Source organism: Periophthalmus magnuspinnatus, chromosome 2 (assembly GCF_009829125.3).
Source record: "Periophthalmus magnuspinnatus isolate fPerMag1 chromosome 2, fPerMag1.2.pri, whole genome shotgun sequence".
Classification (NCBI taxonomy): Eukaryota; Metazoa; Chordata; class Actinopteri; order Gobiiformes; family Gobiidae; genus Periophthalmus; species Periophthalmus magnuspinnatus.
Window position 1 is genome coordinate 6676908 of NC_047127.1, and position 19099 is coordinate 6696006.

The following is a 19099-nucleotide window of genomic DNA, read 5'->3' on the forward strand; positions in this document are numbered from 1 at the left end:
TATATCATTTGATTGTTTTGGGCATATTTTTGTACTAAGTGCTTAGTTTTTCACCGAAATTCAAACGTGATTGAATTTTAACAAATCTAGAAGAACATATTTGTTACTTTTTATATTTTACGTGGTACTTTTTGCTATTTTTGTGGCGTTTTCTCATAGATATAATTGCTCGTTTCTCTAGTCAGATCTGGCAACCCCGGTTAAAAACACAAGCGAAACAGCGTGCAGTCAATGAAAATCTGTATAAATTATGATTATATTTCTATTTAATATTGCAAGATAGATGTAGGGAGGCAGGTTTGACACGTGGTTAGCCTTGCAAAGCTGACAACATGTGGAAAAGAGCTGGAAAGTCCGTATTTTTACGCACCGTGGTTGGTTGTGGTGTTTCCATTGACTTTGTACCAATAAGGACATGTCATAACTACTGTATCCATGCTGCTAATAAGAAGTGGACCAAACCTGATGGCTACGACACGGGAATCAAGGTTTTTAACAGTCTGACCAAACAGAAGGAGCCTCTCATATTGGCCAGGGAGAAGATAGCCACCTGGTAATATATATTTATATCTATAAATGTGTATAAAAAGGTTATATTAAACTGTTTTGTTTCAGGTACAGCTGTGGTCCTACTGTCTATGATCATGCACACCTAGGTCATGCATGGTAAGTTCTAAAGGCACACTATGCAACTTTTCTGGTGTCAGAGTCCGCCACCTGCTTGTCTCCATGGAAATGATGTTGCTTTGCCTAGAATGTTCCTCAGTATGGCATTGAACGTATATATATCTTGTAAATATTGTGTCTATAAGAATATTGTAAATGACAATAATAGGCCCATCGACAGAAATTTGGGGGTCCAGGACATGAAACCTCACATGGGCCATCCTCTAATATAAATTTAAAGGAAGAAGACCCCTTTATCCTCCTCTGTCAACTCCTCTGGACTACCACAAACTCCCCTATCCACAGATCTGACCTGTAATTTGGCCTTGTGACCTGCTTGTTTTCATGAAGGTAGATACATTTAATGCCATATTGTAGAACATCCTGGCAAAGCAATAACATCTCCCTGGACACAAAGAGGTGGTGTAGTAGCTTTGCCATAAAAGTTACACAGTTCACCTTCACCAACATTCCATAAATATCATAAGTCAAAATTTAAGTCTTTCTTGTTAGTGTTGTTTTTTTTTTTGTTTGTTTGTTGAAGTTCCTATGTGAGGTTTGACATTCTCCAAAGGATTCTCACCAGGCTGTTTGGGATCACAGTTATTCACGCTATGGTCATCACGGACATCGACGACAAAATTATTAAGAGGTGTTGGGAGGTAAACACAATAGAAATGCAATTATCATCCAAAGTTATGTTTTATTATTTTCAGGCAAATCTCAATGTGATAATGCAAAATACATAAATTGTCTATATTCTTCACAGGAAAACATTTCTCCAACTATACTGACAAGAATGTTCGAAGATGAATTCAAGAAGGATATGCTCTTGTTAAAAGTAAATTTATAATACAAATTTCTATATAATTCTACATAATTATGACCTATTAACAAGTATGTTACTACTTGTGTGTTTTAGGTAGTTCCTCCAATTGTGTATCTCAGAGTCACAGAGAACGTTCACCACATTGTCACGTTTATTGAACAAATAATCAGGAATGGTCACGCGTATGCCACAAGTGATGGTAAATTCAACTTCTATGTAACATTTTAAAGGTCTTATATTACATGAAACTGATTCTTTCAGGCATGTTGCAACATTGTTTTCTTGTCAAAAACATACCCGAAGTTGTGTTCTGTTTCATTCACACTTGTTTCATTAATCCATTAATACAAAGTCGTCTTCTCTGAGCACTCAAAAATGCTTTGTTCGAATTTTTTCTGTATAGTTACTTCATAGACAAAACTCTGGACATCTTCAGTGCAGTTTTTAAGTCCTTAAACCATCAGTGGACTCATTCTGTTGTCAAAGATCAGATGCGTTCAGATCGAACGCATGGCTCTAATAGCACAGCAGTGAAAGGGGATAAGGTCTTCATTAGTTTACTCTCTAAATGTTATTCCCGTTGCTGACAGCAGAGGGAGCGCCAATACCTAAATGCCTAATTGGAAATGGAGGTGTAGTTTATAAAGTATATTTTCCAGCTGCAACATTATTTTTGAAAATGTGACATCCTTATCCAAAGCATGTTTAAAGGGGAATTAAAGCCACAAGAAGGCATCAGATGTGTTTAATACACTTTTAGCAGTACAAGAAACAAAAGATATTAATAATTTCATTTGCAATTTCAGGTGATGTGTATTTTGACATTCAGTCCATTGGTGATCGATATGGAAGATTTATTGGAGCAATGCAGTCCCATGAAACTGGTAAATTTAGTTTCTGTTCTTAGTGGTATGTGTAATAGTATTCAATCCTCGCTTTTTTACACTAGGAAACATTTGTAATTGTTTTGAAGGTAGTTCAAACAAACGTGACCCTCGGGATTTCGCTCTTTGGAAGAAGTCCAAACCCCAGGAGCCATTTTGGGACTCTCCGTGGGGAAGGGGGAGACCGGGCTGGCACATCGAATGTTCCACTGTGGCCAGGTGGGGATAGCAACATTAAAATTCTAACTGTTAAATTTTGAATTAGCTGTAATTTTGGCCAGTAGAATAAATAAGTAATCGTCATACTGGATCTTACTTTAACTAAAATATTCAAAACAGATATATAAAGACCTGAAATTTTAATGACTCACTCTTAATTTAAAGATGCACTGTGTAACTTTTCTGGGGAAGAGTGCTCCAACTATTTGTCTCTGTGCAGACCAAGTTATAGGTCAGATCTGTGGAAAAACAGCAGTAAGAATTAATGTTTTCAATTTGTTTCTGTTTTCTAAGCAAGAAAAACACTGATATTTGAATAAATGCAAGATATGCACAAATATGTATTTATTGGAGCCAGATCACAATTTAGATGTTTTCTTTCTTTATAGCGATTGGTTAAATCCAAAGGTCACTCACTCAGAGTTTTGCTGAGGCTGACCAATAGGAGGAGTGGGTGGGAAAAGGTGCTTTATTTAAGCAAAAAGCTGCATTCTAAAGAAAATTACTCAATCATAATATGACAATTTTACTAGAATTGATTATCGTCGCAGCAACAAGATCACAATTTGATTTTTTATCACCACATTGGCCAGTGGTACATTTCAATCCAAACAATAACATCTGCATGGAGACAAGCAAGTATCAGGCTTCATTCATTAATTTATAAAGAAGCTCATAAAGACGCTCTAATACTGTAAATGGTAAATCTTCACATTTTTATATAACGCTTTTCCACCTTCAAGGCACTCAAAGCACTTTACATCAAGGACGAACACTCTACCAACGGAGCTATTGTCACCGTTGTTGTATTTACCTTATCTCTTAGTTTAGTTGTTTTAGTTATATTGTTGTTGTTTTTTTGTGTGCGTGTCTGTAGTTCAGTGTTTGGCAGTCAGCTGGACATTCACTCTGGGGGCATCGACCTGGCCTTCCCTCACCACGAGAACGAGATCGCTCAGAGTGAGGCCTATCACCAGTGCGGACAGTGGTGCAACTACTTTCTCCACTCAGGTAACGAGGCTTTTACAGAGGGTTCCTCCTCAAAAACATGCAGCCCTAAAGTATGATCATCTCAGTAAACCATTTTCCACATTGTTAAATATAAACAATAAATAAATATAAACAACAAAATATTTGAAGTTAGTATTTATAATGAGTCATAGGCGATATTCCAAGCAGCAGACCTTCCACTGAAAGTAAAAAATAAGAAAGATATTTGGTGAATGGCATGAGACAAGAGCCCTTGCACCCCCTGCTGGCCACCATATGTATTGCACGCACAGAAAACTACTGACTTGTTTAGCTTTGTATTCATTACAGTTGTATCAAAACACTCAGACTATATTACTACTATTTAACTGTGACACAAACATTAACATGTATGTGTAATGAATTTCAAACAGTTTACTTGCCTTTTCCTGATTTGTGAAACATTGCTACCAAAGTTATCTAAGCTTACAGCAAAACCCAGGTTAGAAATGCTTTGAACACAACAATGTAGAAAATGTTTTGAAATGTTTTATATCTACAGGCCATTTACACCTCAAAGGCAGAGCAGAAAAGATGTCAAAATCTTTGAAGAATTACATCACTATCAAAGTAAATACTGTTTTATATGTTTCACTAATCTTAATTTTAATATTTTGGCATCTGTGAAATGTAAAGGTGCACTATGTAACTTTTCTGGTAAGGGCTTCATCACCTTGGGAATGTAGTATTGCATTTTTGCATTTATTCAATTACAGGTGTTTTTCTTACTCAAAAATACATTGAAAACATGCATTCATGCTAAGAGTAAGATTGCTCTCCACAGATCTGACCTGTAACGTGGCTTGATGGCTTGAACCACTTGTCTCTGGAGATTGGTCATTTTAATGCGATACTGTACAATACCATCTCCACGGAGACAAGCAGGTGGCAGATCCTTTAAAGTTACATTGTGCACCTTTAATTATATTGTTTTGTTATGTAAATATATACTCTGTTTTATCTGTAGGATTTCTTGAAGTCTTACTCTGCCAATGAGTTTAGAATGTTTTGCCTGTTGACAAAATACAGATCAGGTATGAAATCTATTACTACATCCTTTTTTATTGTAAATGAGTAATATTTACATGTCTCAATCATTGTGTATGCGGCATGGGCAGGTATAGACTATAGCGAGGGCAGTATGCAGGAGGCCAGGGCATCACTAGAGACCGTGTCCACGTTTATAAACAGCGCTCAGGCCTATATGAAGGGTCAGCTCATCACTGCACCCGTACAGGAGGCTCTGCTATGGGACAAGTAAGTACCACAACCCCAGCACCACTCAAAATCAGAGCCTATGAGTTTCTAACCACATTACAATGATTTGTCCTCATGATTTAATATGTCTATCCTAATTTTCACTCACAGAAAAGACTCAGGTCTAAACCATGTCTTAACCAGGACCAGACCAGGACTAATCCAGGTCTAAACTAGACCTAAACCAGGTCTAGACCAGGTCTAAAGATGAAGCAGTTCTTGCTGGATACTCAAAAGCCAGAGTGGTAATCTTGAGGGAAACCATTTGGTCGAATTTTATGCACAGACAGAAAGAAGACTGGGTTTAGATTGCACAATTCACAAAATGCACTTTAAGATGCTCTTAGCCTAGTTTAGAATCTTGGGGTATGCTAATTTTTTTTATCAAATCCAAAATGTGGGCGAAACCAGGTGAAACATACTTTGCATTTCATGATTCAGATATATTTGTGCTGTCTTTCAGGCTGGAGGAGACTAAGCTCACCGTACAAACTGCTCTGGCAGATGACTTTGACACTCCCCGAGCTACCAGCGCTCTGCTCAACCTGGTTTACCATGGGAACTGTCAGCTTCAGCCCCTCTCCAAGGTGCTCCTCACAATACACGGGCTACTAAAGACTGAGGTGGTCCACTACTGTGGCCCCTGCTCATGTTTGGTTTTCTGAGGTTGGCAGTTATAAGCACAGACGTAGCATTAGTCAGCACATTACTCATATGAACTGAATGAGGATATTATTGAGGGTCAAGGAGCAGGACCATCAATGAAGTAATTCAGAGTTTAAAGTGAATGGGTAGGAGAATAGCTTCAGTGGCCTAAAAACTTCCAGTGGAAACCCAGCTAATTCTGAGGTGCACATACTATAGCTGAGTCTTGTTGGTCAGAATGTTTGGAAACACTACAACACAGTATGGATGGTACTGTTATATATTCTTTGCTGTATATTTAGGTTACAGTACTTTTGTGTCTGAAGTGTGTATTATGTGTTTTATGTGTGTATTGTGTGCAGGGTACAGGAGACGCCCGCAGCCCTGCAGTGGTGGGGGCTCTGGTCAGCTACATCCAGGAGCTCTTTCACATGTTTGGGATCGACACTTTCAAAAACACGGTCAGTATCACAGCACTGTTGAGATTTGATGATGATAATAATAATAATAATAATAGCGCTACATAAATATGACCATTTACTGGACTGCACAAGACTGGACTAGGTTGGTCTGGACAATACAATCTTGTCTCCAAGTCTTGTACTGATGTTAAATGACCTCAAGCGTTAGAACTCCAGCATCATGCCTTTTCTTCTTAATCTAAGCCTACTTCAATCTATTCTACATTTTTTGCTTGCAGGAGGGCCAGGCAGTGGAGAGCGGACAGGACCTGGAGGCCGTTGTGGATCAGCTGGCCCGCTTCAGGAGTGAGGTGCGGGGATTTGCTCTGAGCCCACAAGAGGGCAGCAGTAAGATGGGAAAACCCAAGCTGTACCCTGACAGAGTCCCTCTGCTCAAAGCCTGTGACACACTCAGAGACACACTGGCTCCACTGGGAATAGTCATCAAGGTATTTTCATTCATTACATTTTTATTGTAAGTACTGTTATAAACTTACATTTAAGTTACTGTTACTGATTTTTATGAATTACAAAACGAGTGAGCACTTTTATTATTATTAAAAGATAAATATTATAGTAAAACAGGGGCCTTAAACCAGGTTACATTGGTTCATTGGTTCTTCATCATTAGCTTACTGTTATATTTTTGTTGATTCTTGCATGTTTGCATAAACCTGTATTGTTCTGCAGTTGAGGCTTGAGTGCTCAGAAATTTTGTGTTTTCCCCTGTTCCCCATCACCCCCCCCCCCTGCTCTGTACCTACGATTGTGTATAATTATGTGTACAGGACAGAGGAGCATCGTCTACATGGGAACTCACCCAGAGGAGACTGAAAGGCCCAGAAGAAAACCAGGACACATCCCAATAAACTCACTCAAATCCACTTATGTTAGAATTTGGAATTTTGCTGTAATTGTTGTAAAGTGTCAAGTTTTCGAATTGTATGATACTGGAATTATTTCAAATTCTGTAGGAAGTTTCAAAATTAATGTTTATCTTTTGTAAATTTATTTTAATGTAAAATAGCAGAAACAGCAAATAAGTAAATAAAGTATTCTTTTTGATATAAGAATGTTTTAATAATCTGATAAAAAGTGAAGCAGTTCATCATGATCCTTCAAATCATTTCAATTTTAAACAAATTCACTTTCTATAATGACAAAGGATTCCATATTTTTGCTTTTTCTGGTCTTGGGGTGGAGTAGCTCGGGATAATAGACAGATGGGTACATAATTGTTCCCTGAAGGTTTGGATATAAGATGATGTCACACTCCACTCCCTTTGTCTACAGCTCTGAGCAAAAATGATCTTTATTAAAATCTTCCTAATTAACTACTGTTTATTCAAACCTGAGGGGCAATATATAACTGTCATCTGTCTACACTCTTTTTCACACTTGTAGCTGCTTCAGTTAATTACAATACAATCACTGAAGTAAAAGTGATTTACAACCAGGCCTACAGCACATTGACATTATATTTCTTTGTAATATTGACAACATTTAGTCAGATTTTGCAGACTCTAAAATCCTCATTATGATCTTAGTGGAGGGTCTGCCATCTGGTTGGCTGCATGTATGTATTATTGCTTTTCCCAGAATGTTCTGTAGTATGTTATTAAAACATTCTCATCTCCCTGGACAGTTTCAAAAGCACAAACAGGTGGTGGATCCCCTATCAAAAAAAATGCCCTTCCCTTCCTACCTGGGGACCCATTTCCCGATCTCGGGCTGATCTTGGTCAGGACTATCTCAACTGGAAGATTTTACCTATGGTCAATGTTTTGAGTTGATGGGGGAAACCAGAGTGCCCGGAGGAAATCCACCCAGACAATAATTTCATTCATAAAGTTGATATTTTTACTTTTTTCCTCTCCAAATCCATTACAGTATAAATAGTAGTAGTCCATGTGCTTGGTTCATACAGTCACAGTGCCCTCTGGTGTTAGCCTGATGAGCCTGTTGCTGGCCTGGGCGAGCTCGGAGATGGACACTCGGCCTCTCTGCCGAATGAACTGGGCCACAGACTCCAGCTCATCGGGGGTGATGGAGATGAACTTGCCCCTGTCATCAATAACTCCTGCAGGAGACACAAGCAACACTGGTCAGGTATACACAAGGTACAGTACATAGACTAGCTTATGTTCATGTTATGTTAAGACTATTTAATTATATGCATTTTGTGGTTCCTGTTATAGTGACTGCACAAAATGTCTAGCTGAGTCCTCTCTTCTCGCAACAACTTCATGTCCTTTCACTACCTCCATCAATCTCTTCGGTTTTACTCTCAAGTCCTCCTCATATGGTAAATGGTCACATTTTTATATAGCACTCTTCCGCCTTCTAACCACTCAAAGCTTTACATTAAGAAACCACTCACTCATCCTCACACACATCCACACACACATTTATACACCAGTGTATACAGGCACTTGAGGAGAGGTGGGTTAAGTGTCTTGCCAAAGGACACTTAGACAGCATAACACTGGCTATCAATTTGAATTTTGATAGGATTCTGAAACATAAACAAAATGGTTTAATAATGAAAAATGAGCATTAACCTGTGAGTAATCCATCTGCTAGCAGCTCCTGGACTCTCTTGATGGCATCTTGAGTCCTCATCTCAAAATGAGAAGCCAGATCCTCCAGCAGCACCACCTTTGAGTTCTGTACAGAGAAAACATCACTGGAACACAGCACTAGATTCAAACTACCACACAACCGTTTCATTTAAAGTAACATTTGCATCCAGTGAATTCTGCATTATAATTAGTTGTTGGGGAAAAAAGGTAAGAATATCTTTTGCATTTTACTTACCTCGATATACTGGATGAATTCTTGCAAGAGGTTACGAGACTGTGGGCAGGACCAAATGGTGAAGAATGAACATTAGAATATTTAAAACATTTGTTGAATTAGCCTATCATCGCAGTGCGGTCGTACCTGGTCTTCTGTGAGCTGCTCTGCCTCTCCCTGATCCTCGATGACAAACTCCGCCTTCAGTTTCTGGTACTCCTCCTCCTCTCTCCTCTCCTGCTCCTCTTTGGCTCGCCGCTCTGCTTCCTCCTGTTCAAAAACAATGATATATTTTGAATAACAATTGCATATTTTCATTTATAAATATATGAACACCAAATACACTTTTGTAGCAATATATAATAAATAATTTGTTACAGAATAATCCAAGGAAGTAGACATTAGAGCTGCACAATTTGTGAAAAATATAAACAATACTGATTTTTTTGAAGCATTGTGATAGCGGCTAGATTTGTGATTTATGTTTTAATAATAGTATTTTGTTCAAAATTCGCATTTTAAGCACATCCAGCACTGACAAAAATATTGAAATATGAACTGAGAAACTAATACACAAATAACATTACAGAACATTTGTGCAGATCTAAACTACAGAGTTAGCAGTTTTTATGCAAAATAAGACAGGATATTTTGTTGTTTGTGGAGGAAACTGAGGTACTTAAAAAATTAAAGTTTTTGCAATTTGTTAATTACATCCAAGCTGTGATTTCAATTTGACTGTGATAAAAAAATAAACTCAAAATAATCCTTCATAGAGTGTTTGTGTGTTTTACCAACCTTAGACAAAATCTATTGATTTTTCTTATTGCATAACACGCAATCAATATCTATCCCAAGTCTAATGATAAACATTTGGAGAAGTTATTTGCAGGCAGGATATTTTGCAATCTGCAAATTACTTACATAATCTGCATGAAATAATTAAGTAAAATAATGACATTTGTAGCCTTTGAATAAATAATGAACTTTCACTTAGAAATAGAACGTTAGTGTTCTGTTCTGTTAGTGACCTGTTTGAGTTCCATCTGCCTCTCCCTCTCCTCCTCCTGTTTCTTCTCCTGGTCTCTCAGTTCCTGCATCTTCCTCCTCTCCTCCCGCTCCTCCATCTCAGCCTGAAAAAACATCAGAGTCCCATGAGTAATCACAGTTATGTTTCCAAACTATTACAACAGACAAGAGATTTCCACACCTCTCTCTGAGCTTTCTTGGCCTGTTTTTCCTCCAGCTTCCTCTGCTTTTTAGCTCCGATTTTGGCAGTGGGCTGAGTATTCTGTGGCTCTGCTTCCTCTTCATCCTCAGGCTCATCTGCAACATAAACAGAACGTATTTCATTTATTTAGTATTGAAAATTATAGTATGTGTTTTACTACAAGAGAATGCTATCGAAATGCTTGCTGTAGAGCTTTACAATGTGGTGCATTATTCATTCACTTCTATAGCCACAGCTGTCCTGGGGCAAACTGACGGAAGTGAGGCTGCCAATCTGCCCCGTTGGCCTTTGAGCACTCCCAACACACACACACACACACACACACACCATATTCATACTAGGCAATGGTCAAGTGCATACACAACGACAGTATGCACTAGACTACAGCCATATTCTGCTTAGTTTCTGAGGCATTCTCAAGGTGCTGCGGCTGCAAATGTTGGATCTTTTAGAACAGTTTTAGGTCCCAATCTGGTTTTGTCTGCAACCTTTACATACTATTTCCATTGACTGAGCTAGTAGTGCTAATCTTAGTAAAATGTTCATAAAATGCCGATGTGTCCTTACACTGGTCTGGTTCTGGTCTCTCTTCTGGCTGTGCTCGTCTGTTGGCCATCACAGAAGCCATGCCCCTCCTCCTGCGGGGCATACCGGCCCCTCTCTCCTCCGGGACCCTAGGACGAGCCATCGCGGCTTGGACCACTTCACGCCGTTGCTCAGCATCAGCTGGAAAAAATAAAAATAATACGATGAACGGATGACAGCAATAATTTTGTTTAATAATAAAAATAAATACTTTTTAAACACATAGTTATTACATATTTGACATCTGACTATTACTATTATGCAAAGTAATAAATAAAAATTACATAATGCATTTCTTGATTCTACATTGCAATTTGCTGAATATATAATTTTTGTGTGAAAACGTTTCACATGTAAAAGCTAAAGCAAAGTTGTTATTTTTTGTTTGTTTGTTTTCCATTGTTTTTTGCAACTCACCAAGCGTTAAACAGAGAAAGAGGTGGGAACTGATTAGATTTTTTTTTCGTTGAGTACGTTGAATAGCTGCTCGGGTCAAGCCCAATATTTAAAATAAATAAAAGTGTAAAAAATACAGTACAACATAAAGTAAAGTACACCACGTCCTCTTTGGCCACAACCTCACTGTATTGCTCTACTTTGAGGATGTTCGTTTCAGTGAGGATGCAGATGTTGCAAGAACAAAATCAAGACAAACCCCCCCCCCCCCCCCCCAAAAAAAAAAAAAAAACAACAGGACAAAAACAAGTTGAAGGATAGATGTCATTTTAACAGTTGTTTTGGTGACGTAGCATTAGCATTAGCATTAGCTGTCATCTGTCAATCAAAGATATACATTAAGTACCTTTAACTACAGCCTTGACATACAAAATATGCACTCAAAGTAAAAAGGCGAGTTCTGTGGAGATCTGTCAGTCCAATCAAATACCAGAGCAAAAACAAATACCACGTTAGCAAACATCTATCTTATGATCATACCTTGCTGCGTTTTACCCCGGATTTTCACCGCAAACAAGATGAGGACGAGCAAAATGAGCGCAGCTGCTATGTACAACTCGGGGTCCATGGTGCTAAGGAAATGTAGCCTACATAAATATAAAAGAACAGCTGTAGATTTAATTCACAAGGCCTGAGTCAGTGCAGCACAGAACCACACTGTTGTGGTGTGCAACTGCGCATGCGTGACCTGTTCGGTCATTTCACCGTAAAAAAGGAATATCGCCCTCTACTGGTGGAGTTACGTCAGTGTCACAAAATAAATAATAAAAATACAAATAAAAAAATATATTTAAAATAAATTAAAATTAAATATTGAAATTTAAAATGGTGTTCTGTACACTCACACTAACGATGCTCAAATATTTGATGCACAAACTATGATTAATAACAAGAGCAGTTCTGGATTAGGGATTAGTGTCAGGAATATTTTTTGCATTCTGTAAGACTATACTCAGTTTCATCTTTGCACTGATTCTCCTTACCCCACCACCCTCTTCTGGTTTCAGCTTTCTGTTATCAATGACATTTTGAGGACCTTTTCACATTCAAAACTAAATATATTTCAACATTCTGAAAGCCATGGATTGCCTAGATATATTTTATAATTACTATATTTTTAATTATTATTTTTTTCAATAAACAAATTGTAAAATTGGACTTATTTTGTATAATCATGCCTTTTTATTTTCTTGCCATTTTTGCTGCTATTTTGAATTTTTGTTATTATATTGTAAGGTGTGAGGTACTATGTCACTAAGTAATATCGCTCGTGGACCAATAAAGGTTGTATAAGTCTAAGTGCTACAAAGTATATTTACAAAGTCTATTATGGCTTTTCATGATTAGTGATAAGATACATTTGTCAAAGTCCTTGCTACTGAAACCTCCAGTACCATTCGCCTCCACTAGATGCCAGACCTGTCTTTTCTCCAGTCTTATCTGCTGAGTAAGCGTGCAGAGGTCATCCATACTGAATATCACTGTTCTCTAGACCCTGCAAACACTACACTTCCGTTATATTACATCTCAAACATCCACCATTCTAACATCCTATATGCCAGTGTTAAAATAAGTCGCTTTGATTGTTTTGAATTGATGTAGACATTTTTTGTGGGGACAATGCATGTTAGTGAAGATAATATATACGCAAGGTGAGAGTCAAGTGTCATGTCCAAGGACACAACTGCAGTATGTGGTGGCTGAAGAACTGAACCTCCAAACTTAAGATTACAGTGGTTTCTTTTTCTTTCTCTCTATTTTATTACTTTATCACTAACCACTCTATGATTATGAACTAGTGTTGTCATGATACAAAAATTTCAAACTCGATTTCGATACTAAGGAATAGACTTGATACTCAGTACTTACAATGATAATGAAAACATCTTTATTTAGACAATAGAATGTAATTTTCAACATTAAATCTTCTGTACTTTTTTATATTCCCATGTGACCTTGTATCTGTGTAATCCCTCAGTGAGATACTTTAGACAACCTTATTATAAACACTATACTTTCATGTGAATCTATTTTTGGTGCATGTATGTCTGCAGGAAAGAAAACCACCAATGTCATGCTTTATATTTTGCTGACTCAAGGATTCTCAGAGTGTTTTAATCAGTGACGGTCTCCATGGAAGGACAAGTCAAAGTCATCGCTCTATTTTAGGCACTACGCTGTACCATGTATTATGTCATTGAGATATCACTGACTTAAAGACGCAACAAGACCCTTTTAAACTGTATTTTTGATATTAAACTATTGATTTTATGGGGGCAATTCTGAACTAGTATGTACGCTATGGCAAGTTTCTAATGGAGGGCAGGCAGCAAGCTAGAGCAGAAATAGAAAAAGTATGAAAAGTTTTTATTGCACAGTTAGAGGTTGCTATGATGGATGAGGCAATTTTTATAGTGCACGCTAATCCTGTTTGGGTCCTGGTTCCATAGCAATTTCTTCCACATGTAGGTTTAGTTCTGGGTTCAGGCTCATATTCCCAATTTTGATAGTGTGTTTGTGAAATTGAGGATGAAATGCGTTGCCTAAGGACACACCGGCAGTACATATATTCGCAAATTGTGGCTCAAACTTGTAACTATTAGGTTTGTGGGTTCATGACTTTGCAGCCTCAGCCACTGCACAATGCTTAAACTAGCCACTAGGATAGATCAAAGTGGTAAAAGATGTGTGAAATGTTTTTATAAATCTGTGGAATAGCTAAAATTTGTACTTTTATATGATCTCAAGAGCTACGTTAACAAAATATCTCCCCAAAAAAGTGTACGACAGTTTCATTTCCGGCTCTCGCAAGGACATAAGTCTAACTAGGCCTCCTCCACCACCACCTCCTCCTCCTCCTCCCATATACTGTACAACACGATACTATTTCTGTTCTCTCTGCAAAAATACATCTTCATCGGCAGTTTCCTCCTCTCAGCAAAACTGGAGCAGCGTCATATCCTTGTCTCCAGGTGCACCCTTAGAACCCACACAAAATGGTCCAAACTTTCAGGTTCAAAGAGGACAGACAGCACCCGTGGGATCCATAGCACCCAGTATGACAGACAGATAATAAGTTACGTAGTGCAGTTGTGCCATAGTTACATAGTAGTAGTAGTAGTAGTAGTAGTAGTAGTAGGTCCGGGGTGCAAAACGGTGCATTACAACCTCAGATAAACAAAAAAATCACTAAAATAACGACACTTATTGGAAGCGTATTATGATATGCTGAATGCATCCTCAGTCAACTTGGTAGTAGTAGTAGAAGTAGTTGTTGTAGTAATATTACTGGCTGCTTGTTATAATGTAAGGAATTATTAACTGGGTGGTAAAAGAAGGGAGGTAGTAGTAGTAGTAGTAGTAGTAGTAGTAAGAATCATAGTTATGGTTGTATGGTTGATTATTTATGTTTTGATTTGTTTGCACTTTGAATTACTTTGTGTACAAGTTGTGCTTTACAAATAAACTTGTCTTGCTTTGTAGTACAGGTACAGAAGTATTAGTAGTAGTAGTAGTAGTAGTAGTAGTAGCCTTATTCATACCCATTACAAATATTTCTGCATCAACGTTATAGGTATTGGATTCCAAAAAGTTGAATTCGCAGTATTTATAGGCGTGGTACAACTACTGCTACTACAATGCCGCTGCTGCTACTACCACTGCGCGAGTGGGACGTCCCGGTAGAGGATATGATAAGGGAACAGTAGTGTCGCTTTGGAGGTCAGGGAGGGCACGCGTGGCTCAGGTGCGGTGGGTGGGAGGAGGGGACCGTCAAGGCCATATAAGGCAGTGGGCGGGGTCTGGGTATGTGTGAGAAAATGGGGGTAGGAGGGTGTGGGGTTGTGGGGTAAATGTTCTCCAGCTCAAGGTGACTCCTGCACGAGATCAGGGAGGGAGTTCATTCATCACAGCAGAGCGATTTGTCAAACAGGAAAGCAAACTGGAGGCAAGTCAGCGAAAATAAAATAAAAGTAGAGTGTTCAGTACCGAGGAGGGGAGTGTAAATAGGTGCATTGTTGTGGAGTGAGTGTTCTCGGGGTTCAATTCCAGCTCATGTTCTGATTGTGTCCTTGAGCAAAACACTTGAACGTCTTGCCAGTGTTTGATTGTAATGTAATGAGTGGATGATCATTGCCGCCATTTTTCTGTCATTATTAATTCTTGTTTGATTAGTCATCGATTTGAAGAGCTAAGGAAGAGGATGTAATAATAAGTGTAGTCGTACTGGCAGCAGTAGTAGTTGTAGTAGTAGTAGTAGCAGTGGTATCTTTAGTCAATTTTGTTTTCTTAAGTACAGATACCAGAGCAAAAAAGTACTCAAGTAAAAGCAAAAGTATCACATGAAAATCTACTAAAGTAAAAATATCACCGTACCCGTTTAAGTACCTGTACTTACCCGTAAATGTACTTAAAGAGTAAAAAGTAAACCAGTATTTCACACAGATTTTGAGTAGTAGTAGTAGTAGTAGTAGCAGTAGTAGAAGTAGTGGTAGTAGTAGTAGTAGTAGTAGTAGTCAGTGGTGTCAGTACTCAATTTTGTTTCTTAAGTAAAAGTACAAAAAAAAATACTCAAGTAAAAGTAAAAGTCTACATAAGTAAAAAAAAAAAACAAACATGAAGTACCTGTTTAAAATTGTACTTAAAGAGTAAAAAGTAAACCAGTATTTCACAAAGATTTTGAGTTAGTAGTAGTAGAAGTAGTGGTAGTAGTAGTAGTAGTAGTAGTAGTAGTAGTAGTAGTAGTAGTAGTAGTAATAGTAGTAGTCAGTGGTGTCAGTTGTCAATTTTGTTTCTTAAGTAAAAGTACACATACCAGAACAAACAAATACTCCAGTAAAAGTAAAAGTATCACATGAAAAAATCGATTTAAGCAAAAATATTAAAGTACCCATAAAGAAATGTACTGTGAAACGAAAAAGTATTTCACACAGATCTTGAGTTAGTAATAGTAATAGTAATAGTAATAGTAGTAGTAGTAGTAGTAGTAGTAGTAGTAGTCAGTGGGGTCAGTAGTCAATTTTGTTTCTTAAGTAAAAGTACAGATACCAGAGCAAAAAATACTCAAGTAAAATTAAAAGTAGTAGTAGTAGTAGTAGTAGTAGTAGTAGTAGTAGTAGTAGTAGTAGTAGTAATAGTAGTAGTCCAGGTGAAGGGCAGGACGCCTCCTGTGTCCTTGTCTGTGTTGACAGTTGGCCGTGATCCATATCCACACACTACTGTAGTTACTGTACACATTCTGTCCCGTCCTCTTCATCTGTGGGCTAAACACGCAAAAGAATTCAACTGGCAATTCAAACTACTGCCTTTTGGAGAATAACCATGTAGACCCCATGTATCAAATGACAACCAGTTTTGGTGTTGATCCTTCATTTAAGCTGGAGAATATTCCAAGGTATTGTTTTAACTTTCTGTTTCCATGGAATCACCCAGATGACTTTTCACCTACAAAATATTACATACTGGACCCTTAAATAACTACCCATTTTATTTTAGTTTCTGAGCAAAATTATGCCACAATCTTGGTTAATAATGTTTAAATATTATAAGTGGTATGTGTAAAAAGCTAATAGTCCTAACATGGTACCTTGTGGAACCCCCTCCTCTTACAGCAGTAGTGTCAGAGTGATATTTGATGTGACGACAGAGCGGGGCGGGAGGGGGTGAGGTGGCTGTAGTGTTCTACCTGCCGCTCACCTTGGCCTGAAGGACACTAGGCCGTTTCCTTCATTGTGTTTCCTCTGCCCCGCCTCTTCGGATTGTTACCTGTCAACAAGAGCTCATTTGAAATCATGCACGGGGCTAGAACCGGGCTGAACCGCTATCTCTGCCAACTCCTGTGTGGATATTATCATGGAAACAATACTGCAAAATGACACAACCAATCATTTGAAAGAAGAAAAAATATTGGAACATATTTAAATTTAATATAGTGTACAGTACTTTAAAATCCAGATGACAGGGTTTCATGTTTTTCTAATTATTACTTGGTTTGGTGCTGTGGTATCTGTGGTGAATATTTATCATAGTTTAATCAGTCAAGTGGAAGTTTGTAGGAAAAAACCTGAGAAGAAAAGTACAAAAATACAGGAAGTAGCAGTGAGTTATGAAACAGAATACTTCTACTTATGTTTTCAGCTGGTAAAATTCCATCTAAAATGCACAGAACACATTTTTCTAGCACTTTAAACCTTCATCTAACAAAATAAAGGTGTTATCATTTATTTATATTAGTTTATTATCACTACTGTGCAATTTAGACACGTTTTGGCCATTGTTAACATTATGGTTGCTAGGTAACAGCTATAAAATGACCTCTGCGTCCAACCAGGAAGTAAAACTATTAACCTAACTAGAAAAAAATGGTCAATTTTTTTGTACATTTTTAAATATAATGATGTTTTAGCGAAATGAGCAGTCTAACCTGTCAAACGCACTCCAACTTTGACCTTAACCTTTGACCTTAACCTTCCTTAACCTAATTTAGAACCAGTTTAACCTCATTTTCTTTCATTTCTATATATAGTATTGCGTTGCTACTTTGGGTTTGAAGCAGGGAACGCAGAGAATAATACAATTTGATATAGAATCTAGAAGTATTTTGCTACTATAATTATAATTTTATCACCATTTATTGTTTTTGTGTGCTACTGTGGGTCAATAAAGTCGATCCTAAGCAAAACCGTTTGTAAAAAATCACATGTATAGATGGAACCTCTTAGCCAAAAATCCAACGTTATATTTTGTGATATTTCCTAATCTCCCCCATATGCAAATGAGCATGTTATAATATAAAAATAGCACCTCGAGTCAAAGATATGCGTTGATCTATTAGGCTCAAATATTAACCTCAACATGAATGATTGCGGGATGGGGCAGTAAACTTTGTCCCGCTGAGAGTAAAGCACAAAGGGATTAATCTGTAACCAGTTTTTTTCGCAACACTTTTACAATTCTTTCAAATGGGGACAGGACAGCGGTGAGGGAGCACGGTGGCCTGGAAGGACAAGTCAGATGGGAAAAACACAGCACTTAGCCTGCAGTCCCCCCTTTGCAGTACACATAGGATTTAGTATTATTTTTCACAATAGGAGATTAGATATCAGTCGCTCTGCTTATCCCGCACTCTATATCGATTATAATTACTGCATATGAAAGCTGCATTCTTTTATATTAATTATTAAACCCAAATGCAAGTGTTAGTGTTATTCATTTTTAATTCTGACGTTTATATGAGCTGTTAACTATTAGCTCCATATGTCTTTGTTCTTTATACTTAATACTTAAGCCGAACTAAGTGTACTAAGTGGAGGACTATTCAAGATTAAAGGTCTGGCCCTGGTTTTGGAAATGCTTAAAGGTGCACTGTGTAAACTTTCTGGTGAAGCGCAACATCTGGTCTCCATGGAGATGTTATTAAGATGCCAGAATGTTACAAAGTATGGCATGAAATGAGACAAATTTGTGAAAAGGCAAGCCTGCTAACTGTAAGAATGCATGCATTTTAAGGTATATTTGAGTAATAAAAGAGTCTATTTCAAAATTCTTTTATTCCTCCACAAATGTCTGAATTGTGCATGTCCCAAGTACTGACCATCTAACTCCCTATGTGTCCCCTCAGGCCCCTGTGTCCCCTATAGGCCCCTCAGATCAGCTGGGACAAGTCCTTGAGTTCAGACCAGACACACTCAAGCATCATTTGGTTTCTGTGCTTCGTATATATGGATTTTTTTACTGGAAATATCTGCTACTCTAATATTTTAAAATCTAAGTTAAACACACATCTTTTTAATACTGCCTATGAATAATTAATGGTAAAGCAAAGCAAAGCATGAACTCATATTTATCGACTTGAAGAGATATATATTGTGAGATATATCAATAAGTTTAAGTCCATATTGTTGAAAAATCCATGCAAACTAATTACATCTCCATGGAAACGAACAGGTAAGTTCCATAGTGCGGCTATAAATGACTTAAATTTGAAGACGAATTCCCAATTGATATGTTTGCTTGTTGTAGTGGAAATAGTATTGTTGTTTTG

The 19099-nt window shown here is 37.7% G+C and overlaps 3 protein-coding genes across 3 annotated transcripts in view; 1 reads left to right on the forward strand and 2 right to left on the reverse strand.

Annotated features, from left to right (window-relative positions):
• Positions 1-19099, reverse strand: part of atg3 (autophagy related 3) — a 257779-nt gene that overhangs the window by 5474 nt on the left and 233206 nt on the right. The window lies entirely within an intron of this gene.
• Positions 190-6868, forward strand: cars2 (cysteinyl-tRNA synthetase 2, mitochondrial). Its single transcript, XM_033977546.2, has 15 exons — positions 190-553; positions 616-666; positions 1211-1328; positions 1436-1507; positions 1589-1694; positions 2302-2379; positions 2469-2598; positions 3476-3609; positions 4130-4197; positions 4595-4661; positions 4746-4884; positions 5348-5471; positions 5892-5990; positions 6230-6439; positions 6779-6868. Exons 1-15 carry the CDS (start codon positions 333-335, stop codon positions 6857-6859), a joined length of 1698 nt encoding a protein of 565 aa, XP_033833437.1. The 5' UTR covers positions 190-332; the 3' UTR covers positions 6860-6868.
• LOC117380724 (DDRGK domain-containing protein 1-like) lies at positions 6869-11743 on the reverse strand. Its single transcript, XM_033977564.2, has 8 exons — positions 11539-11743; positions 10585-10743; positions 9997-10112; positions 9818-9919; positions 8934-9056; positions 8808-8846; positions 8552-8657; positions 6869-8070 (listed from the first exon to the last, which is right to left on the reverse strand). Exons 1-8 carry the CDS (start codon positions 11624-11626, stop codon positions 7910-7912), a joined length of 894 nt encoding a protein of 297 aa, XP_033833455.1. The 5' UTR covers positions 11627-11743; the 3' UTR covers positions 6869-7909.